Source organism: Tachysurus fulvidraco, chromosome 2 (genome assembly GCF_022655615.1).
Source record: "Tachysurus fulvidraco isolate hzauxx_2018 chromosome 2, HZAU_PFXX_2.0, whole genome shotgun sequence".
Classification (NCBI taxonomy): domain Eukaryota; kingdom Metazoa; phylum Chordata; class Actinopteri; order Siluriformes; family Bagridae; genus Tachysurus; species Tachysurus fulvidraco.
Window position 1 is genome coordinate 40,274,803 of NC_062519.1, and position 19,935 is coordinate 40,294,737.

Sequence of the window (19,935 nt, forward strand, 5' to 3'; positions counted from 1 at the left end):
GAGTGAGATACACAAAGTTTGAGAGAGGCAGACAGAGTGACATACAGAAAGTGAGAAAGAGAGGGGTAGAAAGACAGACAGAGAGACAGAAAGTAAGATACAGAGAGAGAGAGAGAGAGAGAGAGAGAGAGAGAGAGAGAGAGAGAGAAAGGGAGAAAGTAAAAGACACAGCGAGTGTGTGTTTGAGTAAGGGAGTGAGTGAGAGAGAGACAGGGCGAGTGAGTGAGACCGGGTGAGTGAGTGAGACAGGGTGAGTGCGTGTGTGAGACAGGGCGAGTGTGTGAGACAGGGCGAGTGAGACAGGGTGAGTGAGTGAGTGAGACAGGGTGAGTGAGTGTGTGAGACAGGGCGAGTGTGTGAGACAGGGCAAGTGAATGTGAGACAGGGCGAGTGAGTGGGTGAGACAGGGCGAGTGAGTGAAACAGAGTGTGTGAGACAGGGTGAGTGAGTGTGTGAGACAGGGCGAGTGTGTGAGACAGGGCGAGTGAGTGAGACAGAGTGTGTGAGACAGGGTGAGTGAGTGTGTGAGACAGGGCGAGTGAGTGAGACAGGGTGAGTGAGGGTGTGAGACAGGGTGAGTGAGTGAGGGTGTGAGGTGAGTGAGGCGAGGGAGTGCCTCACTCATTAATCACCAAGGGGGAAATCAATACAAAGTACAAACAGTGACATTTCTGAACTTCTAAATAAAAAAACAATAGAAATAAAATTACTCAAGTGGGAAAATAACAGAAAGAACTAAAGTACAATAAACTATTAACAAAATACAAGTGCAAAGTAAAGCACAGCTTATTTATTTATTTGTTTGTTTGTTTGTTTGTTTGTTTGTTTGTTTAACTTTTTTGGCGATTGACGGAAGGAGTCTTTGTAGCTGTCAGAGCTACAGTCTTCCGTATGGAGGAGTTTACACTTCTTCCTGAAACCCTAATAACTTCAGATGAAAAGAAAAGGGAGGCTGGTGAAGGATCTGCGCTCTGTAACTGTAGAACACAAACTCCTCTCCTAGACATTCCACAGTATTCTATGGACTATATTCCATCTGTAAACAGAGAAAAAACCACTAAGACCTCATTTATTAGTAAATACAATTAAATCTCTGGCACATCGCTGTAGCGTAAGTGGAATAAAACAAAGACTTGAAGATAAACGCATCATTAATATTCATATTAGCAAAGCAGACATTAATAACAGGACACGTAAGGTTAAGCTAACAAGGTTATATTACAGCTTACAGCATTTTATTTTGTATGTACCTGATTTAAAAAAACTTGCATTCATGCATGCTAATTAAGCTAGTTTAAAAAACAAAACAAAAGCTACGACGTCTGTCAGACGACAGCTCCGGTGACGCGAGAGTTGAGATTCGCCGTAAATGAAGAGTTCACGCTGTAGTTACAGCTTTAAAGCCCGTCACTCTATCATAAAGTTTAATATCAAAGCTACGTATAGAATAAATCCTCAGCAGGAATCGGCAGGATTCCTTCCGTCCTTCTGTCCGTGCCCTCCGTGTCCGCTCTCTGGAGCTCCATTTTTCCCTCAGATCCTATTGTGCAAGCATTCTTGTTCTCTCGTGCTCATCAGACGGATGTGTGTAGAACTTTAGGCGCATTCTTTCGCGACTGAAATTTGTCTCGGTGGTGGCATTTCCTGGTAGTGATGCTAAAACCCTATTAAAATCTTACTAAGACTCTGTGAAATGCTTTGGTGTGTGTGTGTGTGTGTGTGTGTGTGTGTGTGTGTGTGTGTGTGTGTGTGTGTGTGTGTGTGTGATGTGCAAACCAGAAATACGACTTCTGATTTTCCAATCAGATTTGTTCTGTTAATTGTACCAGCGTGTGTGTGTGTGTGTGTGCGTGCCTGTGTGTGTACAGACTGACACTACTCTCTCTCTCAGGGCTGTTTGGGGTTGATCTACACCGTTTACATCGACAGCCTGAACTTCTCCATGGAAAGCCTCGTGGCGAATCTCTTGACATGCACCGTGCCTACAGCAGGAGGCTCCCAGGTGAGACATTACTCAGCCAAACGCCAATTCCTCCAACGTCCGAGGGTCTTTCGGGGATAATCGGCTCGCCCGGGTCGGCCCAGTAGCGCGACTGTGGCTCTTCTCACCTCGTGTGGTTACACTGGAGAGTTTAGTTAACCAGACAGACTCCTAGTGCCAGAGTATTTTGCACACTCTGCTCATTCAGAGGTACCAGCATCGATAACACAGGTCTATCATTGACATCTTGCTGTATTGGCAGATCACCATTTGTATAGCGCTTTTAACATTGGGCATTGTCTCAAAGCAGCTTTACAGAACATAAGAAATATAACACAAAAGGTTTAATATGATACAAAGATTAATTAAAAACAAAAATTTATAATTAATTTTAGACTTCTATTTAAATGTGTTTGTATTTATGCCTAATGAACAAGCCTGAGGTGACTGAGGTGACTGTGATGAGGAAAAACTCCATTAGATGGAAGAGGAAGAAACCTTGAGAGGAACCAGACTCCAAAGTGAACCTCGTCCTCATTTGGGTGACACAAGAGGGTGTGATTATAAACCTGTTATAAACACCGGAGAGTGTTATTACGAATAATGTCCTTTCTACAGTCAGATACAGTCTGATAATCATGTATCGATAAAGAGGTTGTTGTAGTCAAAGGAGTTGGCGTCTCCTCTTAAAAGGTCAGAATACTTCATGACGTGGAATCCAACCGGAGCTGGAACATCTCAGGGTCCTCGTAGGGTCGGCCTCATCTCAACGAAGGTCCAAAAACACAACTGGAGCTGGTACAATCTGGGGATGGGTAGAAAAATTGAAGCAGTGGAGAGAAATTAAAGAATAAAACATTAAAAAGTCACCTGGTGGGGAAAAAACATCAAAATACAGAATAGATAAAGGCAACATTTTTGGTAATTTGGTAGGTGCTCTTTTTCTGACGCTTTTGCTGTTATACGTTGACTTTCGCCCTATTTGAACAGGATTAATTATACTCAGGGTACTTCCTATTTTACAGGAACTCTGAGACCAAAGAAAAATACAAAAATTCCCAGACCGAATTACTTCATGATTTTCAGCAAACTCAACCTCAAATCGTCCAAATTCGAAATGTACAAAACGGCGAATGGTACAAGAGCCAGATCTGAGTTCATAGAGAATACAAGGCACTCAAAAACCAGGTCAGTTTTATTGCTGTCTGTTTTACCCCTGCGTATTTTAGCACGTGAGTTTAATCCCCGAGTACAGTGATCCCTCTTTTATCGCTGTTAATGGGGACTGGAACCCCTCGCGATAGGTGAAAATCCGTGAAGTAGGATCGGCCCTAAGTTTGACCTTTTCACTGATGGTTCTTCCTCTTCCTCTTGGGCTCACTAGAGGAATCTTTCGCAGGGGCACGGCGCTTAGGAGGCATCGTAAGGGCTTAATGAAAAGTTAATTTCGAACACAATACGCGAGACACAGTTGATAGCATGAACGAGAGCGGCGAGATACAACAAGGGAAGAAGCTGGGAGAGGATGCGATGATGCGCAGCCAATCAGCTCAGATCTCACGTGGGAACCAATCACGTGCCTTGTCTGAGTGCCCGTGGGTATGTACAAAGCCTCTGAGAGAGTTTCTCTCTTTGTCTGGCATCCTGGGAAACCGCTTTTATTTATAGTTTTCGATGAATATTTTTGAAAAATCAGCGATGCACCGATGCAACGATTTTTCCTGCATTTGTGTTACTTAATCTGCGTAACAGTTTTATAACTTGTCTTTATGCACTTGATCTAAACGCAACCAGATATTTGTGGTTCGAAGGTTTTTTGCATCTAAATTGACATCTGGCTCTCAAACTTCCCATCAAATTTCCATTAAACACAAGTAACAGCTTATAAGCTTAAAGACAATCGTTAAAGTTTCCGTTTCGGGACAGAGGAAAGAACGCAGGTCGCTACGATCATCTGAAACGTTGGACCCTGAGAATAATTAACAGGTTTTGGTTTAATGCGCTGATCCATTTCACAATCCCTCCTGCAGACCTTATTCTTCCCAGCTGCCCAGTGAGATCAAACAGACCGGAGGAAAGGACCAAACTCTTCCTCCTCCTCCTCCTCCTCCAAACCTCTACACATACAAACACCAGGGATCGTAGCGTCCGTCGGCATCCAGCTTTCGCTTCATGATTTGTTCAGCGCGACATGCCGTTCTGTAGAAGCCACACGTCGGGAAAGTTTGCACTCAGCACTACGACTGACTCGTATTTGCAGTAGACAGCTGCTCTGCTTGCCAGGTTTATTTTTGGGGGGAAACCTATGATTTTGGTTTTTTCTCTGTGCTACTACTAGCACGCTGGCTAAAATTAATCGGTTGTGATGTGGTAACAGTACGGGATAAATCCAACATGACACGGTACACAACCATTAAAAAAACCCCAAACACTAAGTCATCTGAGAGCCGCGTGGTTCATAGAGTTGCTTTTCTTGACTCATCGTGGCAGTGAGTCCCATAAAGCTCTCCACAATCCTGACTCTTTTATTAATGTAATGAAATGTCATGAGGAGTAAAATACGGTTCTGTGTCAGTGCCGTGTTCAGTGATGCTGTGGATGTCGCTGTTTGTGTCCCTGTTTGCAGAAACTCTTTTCTCTTGGAGCTGGAGACCGACAGCTGATTCAGACTCCACAAAATGATGGCCTGCCTGTGACCAATAAAAGTGTTGCTCTCCTCTTCCAGCAGCTAGGTGAGACTCACTCACTCACTCTCTCTCTCTCTCTCGCGCTCACACTCACTCACCCACTCACACTCACTATCTCACTCACTCACTTACCCACTCGCACTCACTATCTCACTCACTCACTTACCCACTCACACTCACTATCTCACTCACTCACTTACCCACTCGCACTCACTATCTCACTCACTCACTTACCCACTCGCACTCACTATCTCACTCACTCACCCACTCACACTCACTATCTCACTCACTATACCACTCACTCACTTACCCACTCACACTCACTATCTCACTCACTCACTTACCCACTCGCACTCACTATCTCACTCACTCACCCACTCACACTCACTATCTCACTCACTCACTTACCCACTCACACTCACTATCTCACTCACTCACCCACTCACACTCACTATCTCACTCACTCACTTACCCACTCGCACTCACTATCTCACTCACTCACCCACTCACACTCACTATGTCACTCACTATACCACTCACTCACTCACCCACTCACACTCACTATCTCACTCACTCACTTACCCACTCACTCACTCACTCACTCACTCACTCACTCAATCACTCACTCACTCTCTCTCTCGCGCTCACACTCACTCACCCACTCACACTCACTATCTCACTCACTCACTTACCCACTCACTCACTCACTCACTCACTCACTCACTCTCTCTCTCGCGCTCACACTCACTCACCCACTCACACTCACTATCTCACTCACTCACTTACCCACTCACTCACTCTCACTCACTCACTCACTCACTCACTCTCTCTCGCGCTCACACTCACTTACCCACTCACCCACTCACTCACTCACTTACCCACTCACACTCAATATCTCACTCACTCACCCATTCACACTCGCTCGCTTACTCACAATCACTCTCACACTCACTCGCTCGCTCGCTCACTCACTCACAATCACTCACTCACACACTCACTCTTGCTTGCTCACTCGCTCGCTCACACTCACTTATTCGCTTACTCGCTCACTCACTCACACTCACTCACTCCCTCACTCACTCACCCACTCACAGTTACTCACTCACTCACTCACTCACTCAGTCACACTCACTCACACACTCACTCTTGCTCGCTCGCTCACTCACACACTAACTTACCCACTCACACTCACTGACTCCCTCAGACTCACTTACCCACTCACACTCACCCACTCACTCGTACTCACTCGCTCGCTTACACTCACTCACTCACTTATTCACTCACTCTCGCTCACTCGCTCACTCACTCAGTCACTGATCATCTGTTTCCTCCATTTATTTATCAGCCAGTTCATCTTTACCAAATCCAACATCATTGATTAACGCTTTATTTATATGTTTATAACCAGACTGTATATTGTATTAAAATTGATCCTTTTCGATGCAAGTGAAGCTCTCTGGAATTTAGTTATTGCTTTTAACTCCTTATTAATTTCAAGCTATAAACTGCCGTGTTTTTATTTTTCTTTCTGGACACAAACTTTAAATAAATAAGATGTTCAGTCAAATCTTCCCAAAATCTTTTGAAATGAGTAAAAAATATCTAATAATAATAGGATTTATACTCGTATTATTTACTAACCATTAATTCAAGATTATTGTCCTGTCTAGCAGCTTATTAGACTCGGCATTGGATTGCAGCTTATTGGATTTGACTAGATGAAGCTCATTAGTCTTCACTAGCAGCTCATTAGTCTTCACTAGCAGCTCATTAGTCTTCACTAGCAGCTCATTAGTCTTCACTAGCAGCTCATTAGACTTCACTAGCAGCTCATTAGTCTTCACTAGCAGCTCATTAGACTTCACTAGCAGCTCATTAGTCTTCACTAGCCGCTCATTAGACATCACTAGCCGCTCATTAGTCTTCACTAGCCGCTCATTGGTCTTCACTAGCAGCTCATTAATCTTCACTAGCCGCTCATTAATCTTCACTAGCCGCTCATTAGTCTTCACTAGCAGCTCATTAATCTTCACTAGCAGCTCATTAGACTTCACTAGCAGCTCATTAGACTTCACTAGCCGCTCATTAGACTTCACTAGCCGCTCATTAGACTTCACTAGCCGCTCATTAGACTTCACTAGCCGCTCATTAGACTTCACTAGCAGCTCATTAATCTTCACTAGCTGCTCATTAGACTTCACTAGCCGCTCATTAGACTTCACTAGCAACTCAATAATCTTCACTAGCCGCTCATTAGACTTCACTAGCCGCTCATTAGACTTCACTAGCCGCTCATTAGACTTCACTAGCAGCTCATTAGTCTTCACTAGCAGCTCATTAGTCTTCACTAGCAGCTCATTAGTCTTCACTAGCAGCTCATTAATCTTCACTAGCCGCTCATTAGACTTCACAAGCAACTCAATAGTCTTCACTAGCAGCTCATTAGTCTTCACTAGCAGCTCATTAATCTTCACTAGCAGCTCATTAGACTTCACTAGCCGCTCATTAGACTTCACTAGCCGCTCATTAGACTTCACTAGCCGCTCATTAGTCTTCACTAGCAACTCATTAGTCTTCACTAGCAGCTCATTAGTCTTCACTAGCAGCTCATTAATCTTCACTAGCAGCTCATTAGTCTTCACTAGCAGCTCATTAGACTTCACTAGCAACTCAATAGTCTTCACTAGCAGCTCATCAATCTTCACTAGCAGCTCATCAATCTTCACTAGCAGCTCATCAATCTTCACTAGCCGCTCATTAGTCTTCACTAGCAGCTCATTAGTCTTCACTAGCAGCTCATTAGTCTTCACTAGCAGCTCATTAGCCTTCACTAGCCGCTCATTAGTCTTCACTAGCCGCTCATTGGTCTTCACTAGCAGCTCATTAATCTTCACTAGCCGCTCATTAATCTTCACTAGCCGCTCATTAGTCTTCACTAGCAGCTCATTAATCTTCACTAGCAGCTCATTAGACTTCACTAGCAGCTCATTAGACTTTACTAGCCGCTCATTAGACTTCACTAGCCGCTCATTAGACTTCACTAGCCGCTCATTAGACTTCACTAGCCGCTCATTAGACTTCACTAGCAGCTCATTAATCTTCACTAGCTGCTCATTAGACTTCACTAGCCGCTCATTAGACTTCACTAGCAACTCAATAATCTTCACTAGCCGCTCATTAGACTTCACTAGCCGCTCATTAGACTTCACTAGCCGCTCATTAGACTTCACTAGCAGCTCATTAGTCTTCACTAGCAGCTCATTAGTCTTCACTAGCAGCTCATTAGTCTTCACTAGCAGCTCATTAATCTTCACTAGCAGCTCATTAGACTTCACTAGCCGCTCATTAGACTTCACTAGCCGCTCATTAGACTTCACTAGCCGCTCATTAGTCTTCACTAGCAACTCATTAGTCTTCACTAGCAGCTCATTAATCTTCACTAGCAGCTCATTAATCTTCACTAGCAGCTCATTAGTCTTCACTAGCAGCTCATTAGACTTCACTAGCAACTCAATAGTCTTCACTAGCAGCTCATCAATCTTCACTAGCAGCTCATTAATCTTCACTAGCAGCTCATCAATCTTCACTAGCAGCTCATTAGTCTTCACTAGCAGCTCATTAGTCTTCACTAGCAGCCCATTAGTCTTCACTAGCAGCCCATTAGTCTTCACTAGCAGCTCATTAGTCTTCACTAGTCGCTCATTAGACTTCACTAGCCGCTCATTAGACTTCACTAGCCGCTCATTAGACTTCACTAGCCGCTCATTAATCTTCACTAGCCGCTCATTAGCCTTCACTAGCCGCTCATTAGTCTTCACTAGCCGCTCATTAGTCTTCACTAGCCGCTCATTAGTCTTCACTAGCAGCTCATTAGTCTTCACTAGCCGCTCATTAATGACAGTTTATTATGCTTGACTAGCAGCTCACTGGACTTGTCTGACAGTTTATTAGACTTGACTAGCAGCTCATTGGCCAAACTTAGCATTAAAAATAATCTTTATGTTTAACATTTACAGAACCAGGATTCAAGGTTTCTGTTTAAATTTACAGAGTCCATGTTGTTTCTTGTGGTTGCTTTTTCTTCTGTGTGTCTTCCATACTGTACATGAACTACTTGTTTTTGTAAGGTAACAAGTGAGACGTGTAAACCGTTCTGGCTCTCGGTGATCTGACGTGAGGTTGTGCAATTTTTTCATGCACATTTTGTACATTTTGTTATACGTGAGTGGAAATAATTCTTTTGTCTCGTCAAACGAAAGCGCTGAAAGCTCGCTATCCCATGAAAACCCGAGGTAGTGACCTCCTGTGGAATGCTTTAATAGTTAGCATGCCTAGGTTCTGAGACGTGCATAAACATTTATCACTAATAACAATGCACGTTTCTGGACGTTATTAAAAGGTTAAGAGTTTATATTGCGGACAAAATATCCACACCTTGTCTCTCTCCTGGGACTGGCTTGTGTCAAACCTCCAACATTCACAGAACCGGAGACGTCAGCCGCGATAGGCCTCACGTGTGTAACCGAAATGCGAATTCCAGAATATTCAGCGTGCGCTTCATATTTTGTTGGACGTCTCGTGTGTCCATGTGCCGCGCTCAAGCCGGACTGTGTGTGTGCTGAAAATCTTTCTCTTATCACGCGAGACCTCATAGGTGAAGGAGTTTATAGCCAACAACAAACACACACTGTGCAACACGCTGCTGCTCACTTGAACTTGAAAAACCTTCAGGAACTCGTGAGAACAGGATTCACTGGAAGTGCTCACTTCGTCAATCGTAAAGAGTCGTGCCTTCGTGCGATAAACAACGCGCTCGTGAAATCCGCTGAACATCAGGACCTGCTGCTTCTTCTTTTTTTTTTTTTTTTTTTTTTTTTTTCTTTTCTTTTCTGCAGCATTGCTCTCTCTCTGTGACGCATGCGGCGTGCCTCGGCTTCTCTACCTGACACTCACCAGCCTGAGAATACCTCGCTCTACCGGAGACCACCGACTTGCTTAATAGTTCGTATAAAGCCTGTTTTAAGATTAAATGAAGTGTTGAAACAAACCACAGAAGCTGGAAGCTCGTCAGGTCGGTCGTTACCTTTTATTTTTGTTTACCGTGAAATGAAACTACTGACAGAGCTGCTACAGTGTGATGTGGGACATAAACAGAGTTTGTGTCGGAAATAAAAAGGCACAAAGCCTGAAGATTTTTCCCCGGGTATTAAAAAAGCTCAGGACAGTCAAACATGTTGTGTGGCAGCAACACTGACTTCGACTGCACCGTGTTTCTCCTTACATAACCAATCAGAACATCATCCAGAAACCAGCAGAAGCCGCTCCCAGAACGTCTTCCTGGCTCGTCTCGTTTCGAAGGAAGTGCAGACCTGGCGGAACAGGAAGTAGTTTGTCTGTAGCGTGCCCTCGGCTTGTTGTCTGTTGGCCTGCATTTATTCGGGAGCACTGTTTCCAGCTGATAAGTAAATACCTCAAGGTTGGAGAGACAGAGGACTCTGTTTGTGTGTGTGTGTGTGTGTGTGTGTGTGTGTGTGTGTGTGTGTGTGTGTGTGTGAGAAAATATCTTTCAGATTATGAAACCTGTTGTCTTCTGTTTAGCTGATGTAACGATGCCTTTCTTCCGACAGAGGCCAAGGACACCAGCTGGGGATGTAAACATGCTTGAGACACGACATAAATCTGAACTATTACATTCTTCCTCCAGAACTCGTTATTTTGCTTTACGGTGGATGTTTGTTCAGGGTAATACGGTTTTCTGGAAGGTGTGCATCCCAGGAGTTCTCCGTAATCACACAGTCAGTTGTTATTACAGTGACACACAGAAAGTGCCTGTTCATTTCCCAAGCCCTTCATCATCCGTAGCTCGGCTTGTGCTCGTGTTCGTATCGTGTTCCTGTTTGCCGTCAGACACCCAGCTGAACCGTTGACCCCGGGCTGTTCTTGCGGATGCCCCCGTCACCGTTTGGCCCTTTCTAGCTTTCTCCGACTTGTGATTAATGCTCTCCTTGGTATGTTAGTAACAAACAAAAACAGGAACTGTAAACCATTTCTCTCCTCCTGACGGTTCATTTGCTCATTTATTTTGTTTACCGATTCCATAAAACGTGTCGTCTTGTGAATATAACGCCTTTATCCTGCCGGAAACGAAGCGATGATTTATGAGGAACATGAGCTGCAGTGATTGCTTTCAGTATAGCATGAAATTATTCCGCGTTCCAGGACCCTTGTGTAACCAGCCTGTTTCACATTATGTCGGACATTTGGTCTTGGTTTTCAGGGGTCGTGTTTGTGACCGTCTGATGGGTTAGAAATGAAATCATCAGCATTTTTACTAGACTGTAACACAGCACCATTCGTGACTCTGGTCTCGAAAACAACCCGAGTTATTTTTAGAAGGATTTTGTCATTCGTAGCGGCACGTCCGCTCGATAGCCGTTTCCTAATAGAACGCATTTCAATTCTATTTTTTTTTCTCTTGTTGATTTCGTTTCAGGCATCCAGAATGTTCTGAGTCTTTTCTGTGCAGTTCTCACAGAACACAAGGTTCTGTTCCACTCCAGCAGCTACCAGAGACTCGGCGAGGCCTGTCGAGCTTTGGAAGCCCTGATGTTTCCTCTCAAATACAGGTGTGTGAAGGAAAAAAATAAAATCGGACAGGACGGCTGGTTTGTATTAAAATATAAAGCTCGCAATCTGTGTGTGTATCTGTCGGGCTTTGAATAATAGCATCCTTACAGTAGGAGGAGTTCTGTAAAGATTTTAAGGCTCTTTAGCTGTGGATAAAAGAACCCAATGGAAATATCCTGGAATTTTTCAGTGGGAACGTCATCACGCAGTGTCGTGTGCCTGTGTCATTAGATAACAGAACGTTTTCGTGCTCGAGTGACAGCTTGTGACTCTTGAATCCGATTGGATAAACGAGTCATTTTCTTTAATCAGCCTCTTTTTTTTTTCCAATAAATTTGAGCACGGAAAGTTCAGCACAAGTCGGGCGACACGGACGGACGCTCGTGATCACCAGGAACGAATATGATGAGCGTTGTAATATTAACGGGGAAATAAATCTTTTTGTTTTCATTTTATTTATTTGTATTTATTTCATTTTTGTTTCATTTTTCATTTAGTCTTTTTTTTTCTTCTAAAGTGTTCTAATTTATTTCCAGTCGTTTATTTTTTTCCTATTCAGTTAGATGAAAGGTTTGAGAGAGTAATCTACTATAAGGAGTGTGTGTGTGTCTGATTTTTGCCACTTAGCTACCCCTACATACCCATCCTCCCCTCTGGGCTGCTGGAGGTCCTCAGCTCTCCCACACCCTTCATCATCGGGGTTCACTCCATGTTCCAGAGTGAAATTCAGGAGCTGGTGAGTTTGTAGTTTAAAACTTTTCTAATATGTTTCAATACATCGACATTTCATGTCCCTGATCCCGTGGTGTCTGTCACAGCTGGACGTGATCATCGCCGACCTGGACGGCGGAACGATAAAAATCCCAGAGTGTATTCATCTGTCTCAGCTCCCCGAGCCTCTCTTACACACTACACACAGCTCACTGTCTGTGGTGAGTCCTCCTTTACACCCTGTAGCTTCTCACCCATTTACTCCCAGCACTGATCACATCCTGACCCTGCCTTTGGCATTCACATGAAAACTTCTGGTCCTGACTGACTCAGCACTCATCACTGCTAATCACCGGCTTCACAGCTGAAGCAATAAACTCATTTCTTCACTTCTGACTCCTTCCAGGTTTTGCACCCAGATCTTGAGATCGCTGATAACGCCTTCCCTCCTCCGCGCTCCGCTCCGTCCAACCTCAAACTGCTGGTAAGTGTTTCACTTAATAACCCCCCCACACCGCCTGCCCTCGTGACCTTATTATTATTATTTTTTCTTTTTTTTTTAACATCGTTGAAATGGTTATCAGTTCTCTGTACTGAAAAAAAAAAAGTGCAGCGGTGATTTAGAGGTTCGACCCCCGTCATTAGAGCCTCTGTTTTCAAACGTTTCTTAATGTCTCTGATTCACGACCGTTAACTTTCTCTAGTTCTCTCATCCCCATTTTTTTTCTCTCTGTCTCTGTCTCTGACCGGCAGGATAAGGAGGTGAGAGCGGTCTTCCTGCGCTTGTTTGCACAACTGTTCCAGGGCTACAGGTCCTGTCTGCAGCTCATTCGCATCCACTCCGAAGCCGTGATTCACTTTCACAAGGTGAGCGGCGGCGCGCCGGGGCCAAAGCACCCTGACGTTAACCTCTGTCTGTTTGGGAGGTTTTATGAGGGTCCACCAGTGAATAATTACCGTAAACCGTCCTAGTCCTCTTTAAACCGGTCTAGACTCGCGCTGGCTGGCGTGTAATGCATTTCATATGTTTTGTTCAGCCCACAGCACACAGCTTCATCGGTGGATTTTGCAGCAATCGGTCTAAATCAGCCACTAAGAAAACAGAAAGTGCATTCATGCGATTATCTTAAACCGTTACTTTATCGTTCAGAAGACGGCGATTTCGTGCTCGGCTTTTGGCGCGTCGTCGTTAACGTCTCCAGCATTTTTGTTTCACTTTCTAATTTTAGTCTCCCAAACATTTCGCTGACCGTCTCGCAATACACTTATGCTGTACATTATATTCCCATTATGTCTTTGTAACGATGCCTAATTAAGTAAAATTAGTCCCGGAACCTAATTATGTTAATTAGACAACATAATGCATATTAATAGTCGATGTCAAGTGCATACGGTGCACTGTAGAGGGTCAGGAACATATTGATTACGTTAAACAGGAAGTGGTTTGAGATCCAAGCTAAACGTAAAGCGTATGAACTTTTACAATATTACTGGATCAGTAAAGGATCATGATATGATTTTTGTCTCGTCATTGTTTTTAACGCTATATAAACACGTACAGTACTGTAGAGCTACCACCGTCGATAAGTCGGTGTAAAATAAGTCACAGCCATGTACCGAGCTTCATCATAACCCGAGTGGATCTGGAGTACAGGGATAAACTGGGAGATAAGCAGGAAGCCGTGCTGTAGTTTGTGAGGCGGTGGATTTGCGAGGTTTTAAGTTGCGACGTTATCTCCTCGCATTAGTTTAAATCTTCTTCGACCTGCGATGAGCCACATGCAACGAATCAAAACGGCACTACGTGTTTGCGTGCGCGACTCATCCCAACCCCCCCATGTTGTTTTTGTTTGCTTGGGAGGTCGTTTCCACAACAACTTCTCTGCACATCCTTCTCCAAGCACCCCACATGGCTCAGATTATGGTGGAGGAATGCAGCATGTTTCCCCATTAACTCTCAAGCATCCCTGTGTGCCAGCTGCACTGAGGCCCGGCGCGTTGCTCCATCCGTCTCACTCAGCCCTGCGACGATACCCTTCCCCCCCTCCGCCCGTCCTCGCTGCAGTCATCTGTTTATAGTACGGGGTCGTCTAATCATTTTTTATCCACACAAACAACGGCGGCACTCAGGAATGCCGCGGCCGATCGCGCTGTTTGTTTGACGACGGCCTAGTTTAGATAAGTCATTCTGTATCACTTGAGACATGTGGTATTTTAGAGAAACGCTTATTATTGTAGGGATTTTCCTGGAGACCGTGAACTGTGACTCATTGATTGAGCATGCCACGACGTTTGACATCTTTCTTCCTTTTTATTTTGTTGCAGGCTGCCTTTCTGGGCCAGCGCGGCCTGCTCGAGAACGATTTCTTGCAAAAGGTGTTAGACGGGATGGCTTTCGCCGGGTTCGTGTCCGAGAGAGGACCTCCGTACAGAGCCTGCGATCTCTTTGACGAGGTAAAGCGCAGCCCTCTGTTCCTCTTACTGCCTAAAAAGAATACTTTTTCTGTGAATACTCAAGTAGACCGAATAGACTGAGATGAACTTCCTGCTGTTGTCTTGTTAGTTGGTGGCTTTCGACATGGCGCGCTTTAAGGAGGAAGAGGAGAACCCAAGCACGCTCCAGAAGCACCTGAGAGAGCTCTCTGAGCAGCTGTACCGCAATGTGAGCACAAAACTCATCAACTTTTTCCTTCTTGTCCATCTCTCTCTCTCTCTCTCTCTCTCTCTCTCTCTCTCTCTCTCTCTCTCCTAACCTCTGTTTCTTCACTCCATCTGGCTGTCCTATCTAACAAATCTCTCTGTTTTTCTCTGCTGCACTGTGTTGATTAAGCACAGCGCGTCTGCCAAATATTTGACCACTGATGCTCTCGACACGGACATTTCATTTAGGACGAACGGGTTTGTTTATTGAACCTTCAAGCATCTGCAGAGTAGCTTGGCTCAAGAGGATCTCTATGATTAATGCAGACATTTTTACTGCTTGCCATCGCCACAGTTTTCATTCCAGGTAAAATCCCATGTTCGCTCCCTGTGTGTTTGTTCCCTAGGAAAATCCCAACCCTCACATGGCCTTCCAGAAGGTTCCTCGGCCCAGCGAGGGCTCTCACCTCCGGGTGCACATGGTGCCCTTTCCTCTGATGGATGAGGAAAAGGTTGTGCAGCTCATGCAGGACGGATTGGCCAAACAAAACCATTCCAACATCAGTACACGAGTCGAGAAGAAGTGCGTAGTGCCCGCAGGTCCCCCTGTAGGTGAGTACCGAAAGCACCGGTGAAGGTCTTGAGTTCCATTCTTCTGAATAGTTATTCTACAGTACAGCCTACAGATCAGACAGACCTGGAGAACGCTGAGCTGCTGCTTCATCATTTTTTTTTATTCTCAGTACAAGTGCAAGTTGTTACTATAGAAACCACAGCACTAATCAGCACTAGAGCTTTCCAGCCAATCAGGACTGAGAACTCTTCAGTAATATGGTGTTCGAGTTATCGCTCATTAACAACGATCACTATTTAAGCCAGTTAAGAGTATTCCAGACCAAGATATATGTCTATATTCTCTTTGCCTCTGTATTTTAGTGTCAATCACAGGGAAGGGCAGCTCGGTGTTCAACAGCGCCCGGCGCCTGGAGGTGGTGCGAAGCTGCATCGGCTTTATCTTTGACAACAAGACGCTGGAGACGGAGAAAGTGAGCTGAACAACAGAGCGACAATTAATGACGATTACACACACACACACACACATGCACACACGTGGTCCAAGATGGCCCAGAGATTAGAGTGTATTACTCATGGCATTAGAATGGATATCACCATCAAACCCTCCATCTCTGAGAAAAGGGGTGAAGTACCAGTCACAAATACTCCTCTTATCACATACAGAAATATTATTCTAACATCAACTGGCGGCATTGTTTATTTTACGTTTTCTTCAGCCAAATAACTATAAACCGCCTAAACCACAGGGGTTGCCGAGATCTTATCCCAGTCTTTTTTTTTTTTTTTTCCGGACGGATTCCCCTTCTAACAGCTACGGGATGGTAGCCAGTTTATTCACGCACCCATCGGGTTTAATAGGAAAGCCTTCGCTCCTCTGTGGATAGAAAAATGCTGAACTCCGAGCTAAACGCTCGCACGGAGCCAGTAAAGCCGTAAAACCACGGCGTAGCCATTTCTACATGCCGATATGAAAATCTGAAGCGAGCGCTAACAGAGCAGCCAGAGGTTTCACCCGCCTCCGCAAGCCTCATGCGATACAGTTGGATATCGGCTGTACTGTAACTTTGTGGGGGTTTTTTTTTTGGTAAATTGTTCCAAACTATTTCTTCTTTCAATATTAATATTATGTGACAAATTAAAGGAAAAATGCAGCTCTTTTCTAATCTTGTTTTATAAGAAGGAGACATTAAGATCAGTCGAGCGTCACCTCGAACAGATGCACGGCGAAACCTTTTCGTTCCGTTTGTAGACTTTTGACGGAACCACACAGGTGTGGGTCCAGAAACTAAAGATATCCAGAAACTAAAGATATGACACGATGTCACGCTGTATGTTGACCACAATGCACTTATGACCGGAGACAAAATAATAACCGGTGCTGAGAGAACAGATGGAAGTTCTGGGTTCTGTGGGGTTGTTTGTTTTTGCTGCCGAGTGAGATGTGAACATGATGGTGGTGTTATTGTTGCTGTTGTGTCCAGGCTCTCCCTGCGGCACTGCGCGCCCTGAAAGGAAAAGCAGCTCGGCAGTGTCTTACCGAAGAGCTCAGTCTACACGTGCAGCTGAACCGTGTCATCCTGGACCACCAGCAGTTCGACCACATCGTGCGCATGATGAACTGCGCCCTACAGGTGGGACGCGTCACATACCCACACTCACAATTACAGGAAACGGAGAGAACGCTTACGACGATCCCTGACTTCCGAGCTAAACCGTACCCTCGGAGAAGCTCCCACCGCTATCTTTTCCACCTGTAACGTTTAGCTAGCGAGACCTCCTGGTGTCTTTTACATGAAGTAAAGAGCGAAGCAGTGCGCAGACACGTTTGTTCCGGGTTTATCACTTTAACTCGGTCTGAGTTTGAGATACCTTCGTTATGACTTCATTTCATTTGACTCATACGAATATACACGAAGAAGCGATTTGGGTTAATTACGGTTTATACCCAGTTTGTAATTTATGACCGACTTTTTTTTTAAAATCCCATAACTGTTAGCGAGTTATTAAAAATTTCCCCTGAATTTTTCTTTTCTCGTATTCGTCTATAAACTGTCATGTTACCCTCAATCAGAGCGTAACGAGGTCCTGCTGGTAGTCCTTTGTTTTACAGCTCCACATCACGAGGTTGGGGGGGTTTTAACAGCACGGCGCCGTTTTACTAGCGCACAATTTTTATGGAGTCACTTTGAGTTCCTGGCATATTTTGGAGCTCTGAACCTGGCTGAGGTTATTAGTCCCAACATCTGCAGCTGGAGTGGACTGGAGCGCTGCACCGCACCGCAGGTCACTGGATGTGGGAGCTGTAAAGCAGTCAGGGGCATGCCGGCTCGAGCTGTTCACGCTTCGCGTCTATGACGATGAGGTCAAATATGCGCTCTGTAACGTGTCTTTGGCCCTCGGTGCAGTATTTGCGAAGGCTTCGGTATGCCACCTCGTTAGGTATCTGACCCCCGGTCAAGCTTAACTCTCATCTTTAAGGGGGAGGGTGTTCTGGGGGGGACGGGGGAACAAAATTTGCATCTCCAAACTTTACAAAATTGCATGGATGTGTCTGTCATTTAGCCAATGGTGCTTATTGTGTTTTTTTTGTTTTGTTTTGTTTGTTTGTTTGCTTCAGAGCAGATTTCATTTACGATGCCAAAGCTTGCTATAATATAACAATACGCATAATACGGCATCGAAAGCACTAAACGATGACGACTAACAGAACGGCAGACGATGCTGCGCTCTACACGTCGTCCAGAGACTTCGTATAGATTTATGGAGACGGAATTTGCAAGGAATGTTTTTAAATCATAGCATGAAGATAAAATATTGCACAAGATGCAGCAGGCAATTATTTTTTTGTTTCCCCTCACGCCGGGCCTCCGTTATGCGTCCATCTTTCCGAGGTTCCCGGCACGTGGCGACGTCCTGATGGAAGTCGCCTGACTGATAGTAGAGTGCAGCTCTGGAAAATGCTTAAACGAGAAAAAAAAGTCTTATCCACGAGAGGCCAGGAGGTTCAGTGTGTCCACTCTCGCTCACCGACATCGCGGGGAGCTTTACATGTTTTGTTGACCTCGTCCTGAAACCGGGGGCCTTCGCCGACCCCACCCCCCACCCCCAGGGGGGATATAATCAGTCCTGTGCATGCACTGTGTTTCAAGGAATGTCTCAATGGATGGAACAGATATCGCTTTATTACACCGATGCACTTACCGCTTAAAACGCTCACATTTTTTGCTTTTACGGTCGCACGGCCATAAATCATCCTGTTTATCCTCTGTTTAATCGGCACACATGAGCAGCGTTTAGTAGAACTTCCACTAGCTTTGCCTTACGCACCTGTAGCAGCGTTACACCATCTTGGGGGGGGGCTGTAGCCTACACATAGTTTTCATTCTTTCCCATCTCCAAACTGGGCTTTATTTTTAAAAGCATGTCACCGTTTGGTTACGCGGCAGATAATAAAATCGTTCTCCGCATACGCAGCCTAAATATTAGTGGCGTACTATAGGTGCGTGTCTGGCCAAAAATGCACAGAGAAAGCACGCGGAGAATTTCTTTTTTATTATTATTATTATAAACGATCCATTTTCCCTCTTTGATTTTCGCTTCCGTATTCGATTCTTCCAAACATCTGCTGGAAAAAAGATGTTCTTGCGAGCATCCAGGAGTCGATGTATTAGTTTCAGATGAGCTGGAAAAGAAACAGGAATAGCAGATAGCTTGCTCTCTTGCATTGTTTTCATATCTCACGCTGAGCAATCTCATCGGCTCGCTTCATCACGGGGGAAAAGGGAGGGCCGACACAAAAAGTGCTGACATACGACAGCCAGTGGCGGTGCCAGTACTTGTTTATGAGATATGTGTGCAATGACCTCGACGCTTAAAAACGAGCGCACACACACACACACACACATGGACACACCCACACACACACACACATGGACACTGACAGCCTCACAGAGAGAAAAGAGCTGCTTTTCTTTTTTTTTGGCTTATCACACAGCCGCCTTGTCACACATGTCAGTGTTGTAATCGCGTATAATAGCTCATTAGTGTAAATAGATAGACTAGGGTTTGTCTATCTGTGAAAAATGCAGCACATTCCTGCACACTCTCATAGCAAGGTCAAGGTGTTATGGGATCCACATGTCATCCTGGCTGCCGTCGTGGCTTTTTTTTTTTTTCTCTCGGCGACGAGTTTGTTCAGTACGCCGTATTTTTTTTCTTTCAGGAAAAACGATCAGTGCACGTTACAGTTACATAAGTTATAGGCTGTACATTAGATCAGAGGTGAAATAATACACGCCACATGGGAGGAAAACCTGTGCCCTGATCGGCTTCTCTACAAATCCGTGACCATGTGTTTTTATGAACTAGTTATACCCACATGTGCACTAAATCAGCTGGATATTTATGCACACGCATATGTGAAGCTGTTGGACGCCCATGCTGGAGCTCCACAGCCCATTTCCAGACAAGCTGCAAGCTGACAGACTCGCCGGAGATGGAGACAACAACAGGGCGCAACCCTGTCAGTCAGCGCCCGCCATCCAGAGCACTAAGTGATCAGATATAGCGCTTAAAAGCTTTAGTTTGTCTGCAGGGAGGCTCGTGTCTCGTCTCCCAGCACTTTGAGGCGAGCTGGAGTTATCTGATACCCATGAGGCCTGCTCTGTTCTCCTCCTCAAAAGCCGCTGTATCAGTGACCACATGCTCATACAA

General features: G+C 44.9%; 1 protein-coding gene across 3 annotated transcripts in view; it reads left to right on the forward strand.

The window, feature by feature from the left end:
* Positions 1 to 19,935, forward strand: part of sbf2 (SET binding factor 2) — a 109,073-nt gene that overhangs the window by 42,077 nt on the left and 47,061 nt on the right. For all 3 annotated transcript variants that reach the window (XM_047809945.1, XM_027153259.2, XM_047809946.1), the window contains exons 5-16: positions 1,892 to 2,002; positions 4,608 to 4,713; positions 11,162 to 11,294; positions 11,923 to 12,031; positions 12,114 to 12,227; positions 12,413 to 12,490; positions 12,760 to 12,873; positions 14,332 to 14,460; positions 14,570 to 14,668; positions 15,054 to 15,258; positions 15,583 to 15,692; positions 16,704 to 16,853. In XM_047809945.1, the coding sequence (XP_047665901.1) occupies positions 1,892 to 2,002; positions 4,608 to 4,713; positions 11,162 to 11,294; positions 11,923 to 12,031; positions 12,114 to 12,227; positions 12,413 to 12,490; positions 12,760 to 12,873; positions 14,332 to 14,460; positions 14,570 to 14,668; positions 15,054 to 15,258; positions 15,583 to 15,692; positions 16,704 to 16,853 (1,458 nt within the window). The remainder of the gene's footprint in view (positions 1 to 1,891; positions 2,003 to 4,607; positions 4,714 to 11,161; positions 11,295 to 11,922; positions 12,032 to 12,113; positions 12,228 to 12,412; positions 12,491 to 12,759; positions 12,874 to 14,331; positions 14,461 to 14,569; positions 14,669 to 15,053; positions 15,259 to 15,582; positions 15,693 to 16,703; positions 16,854 to 19,935) is intronic.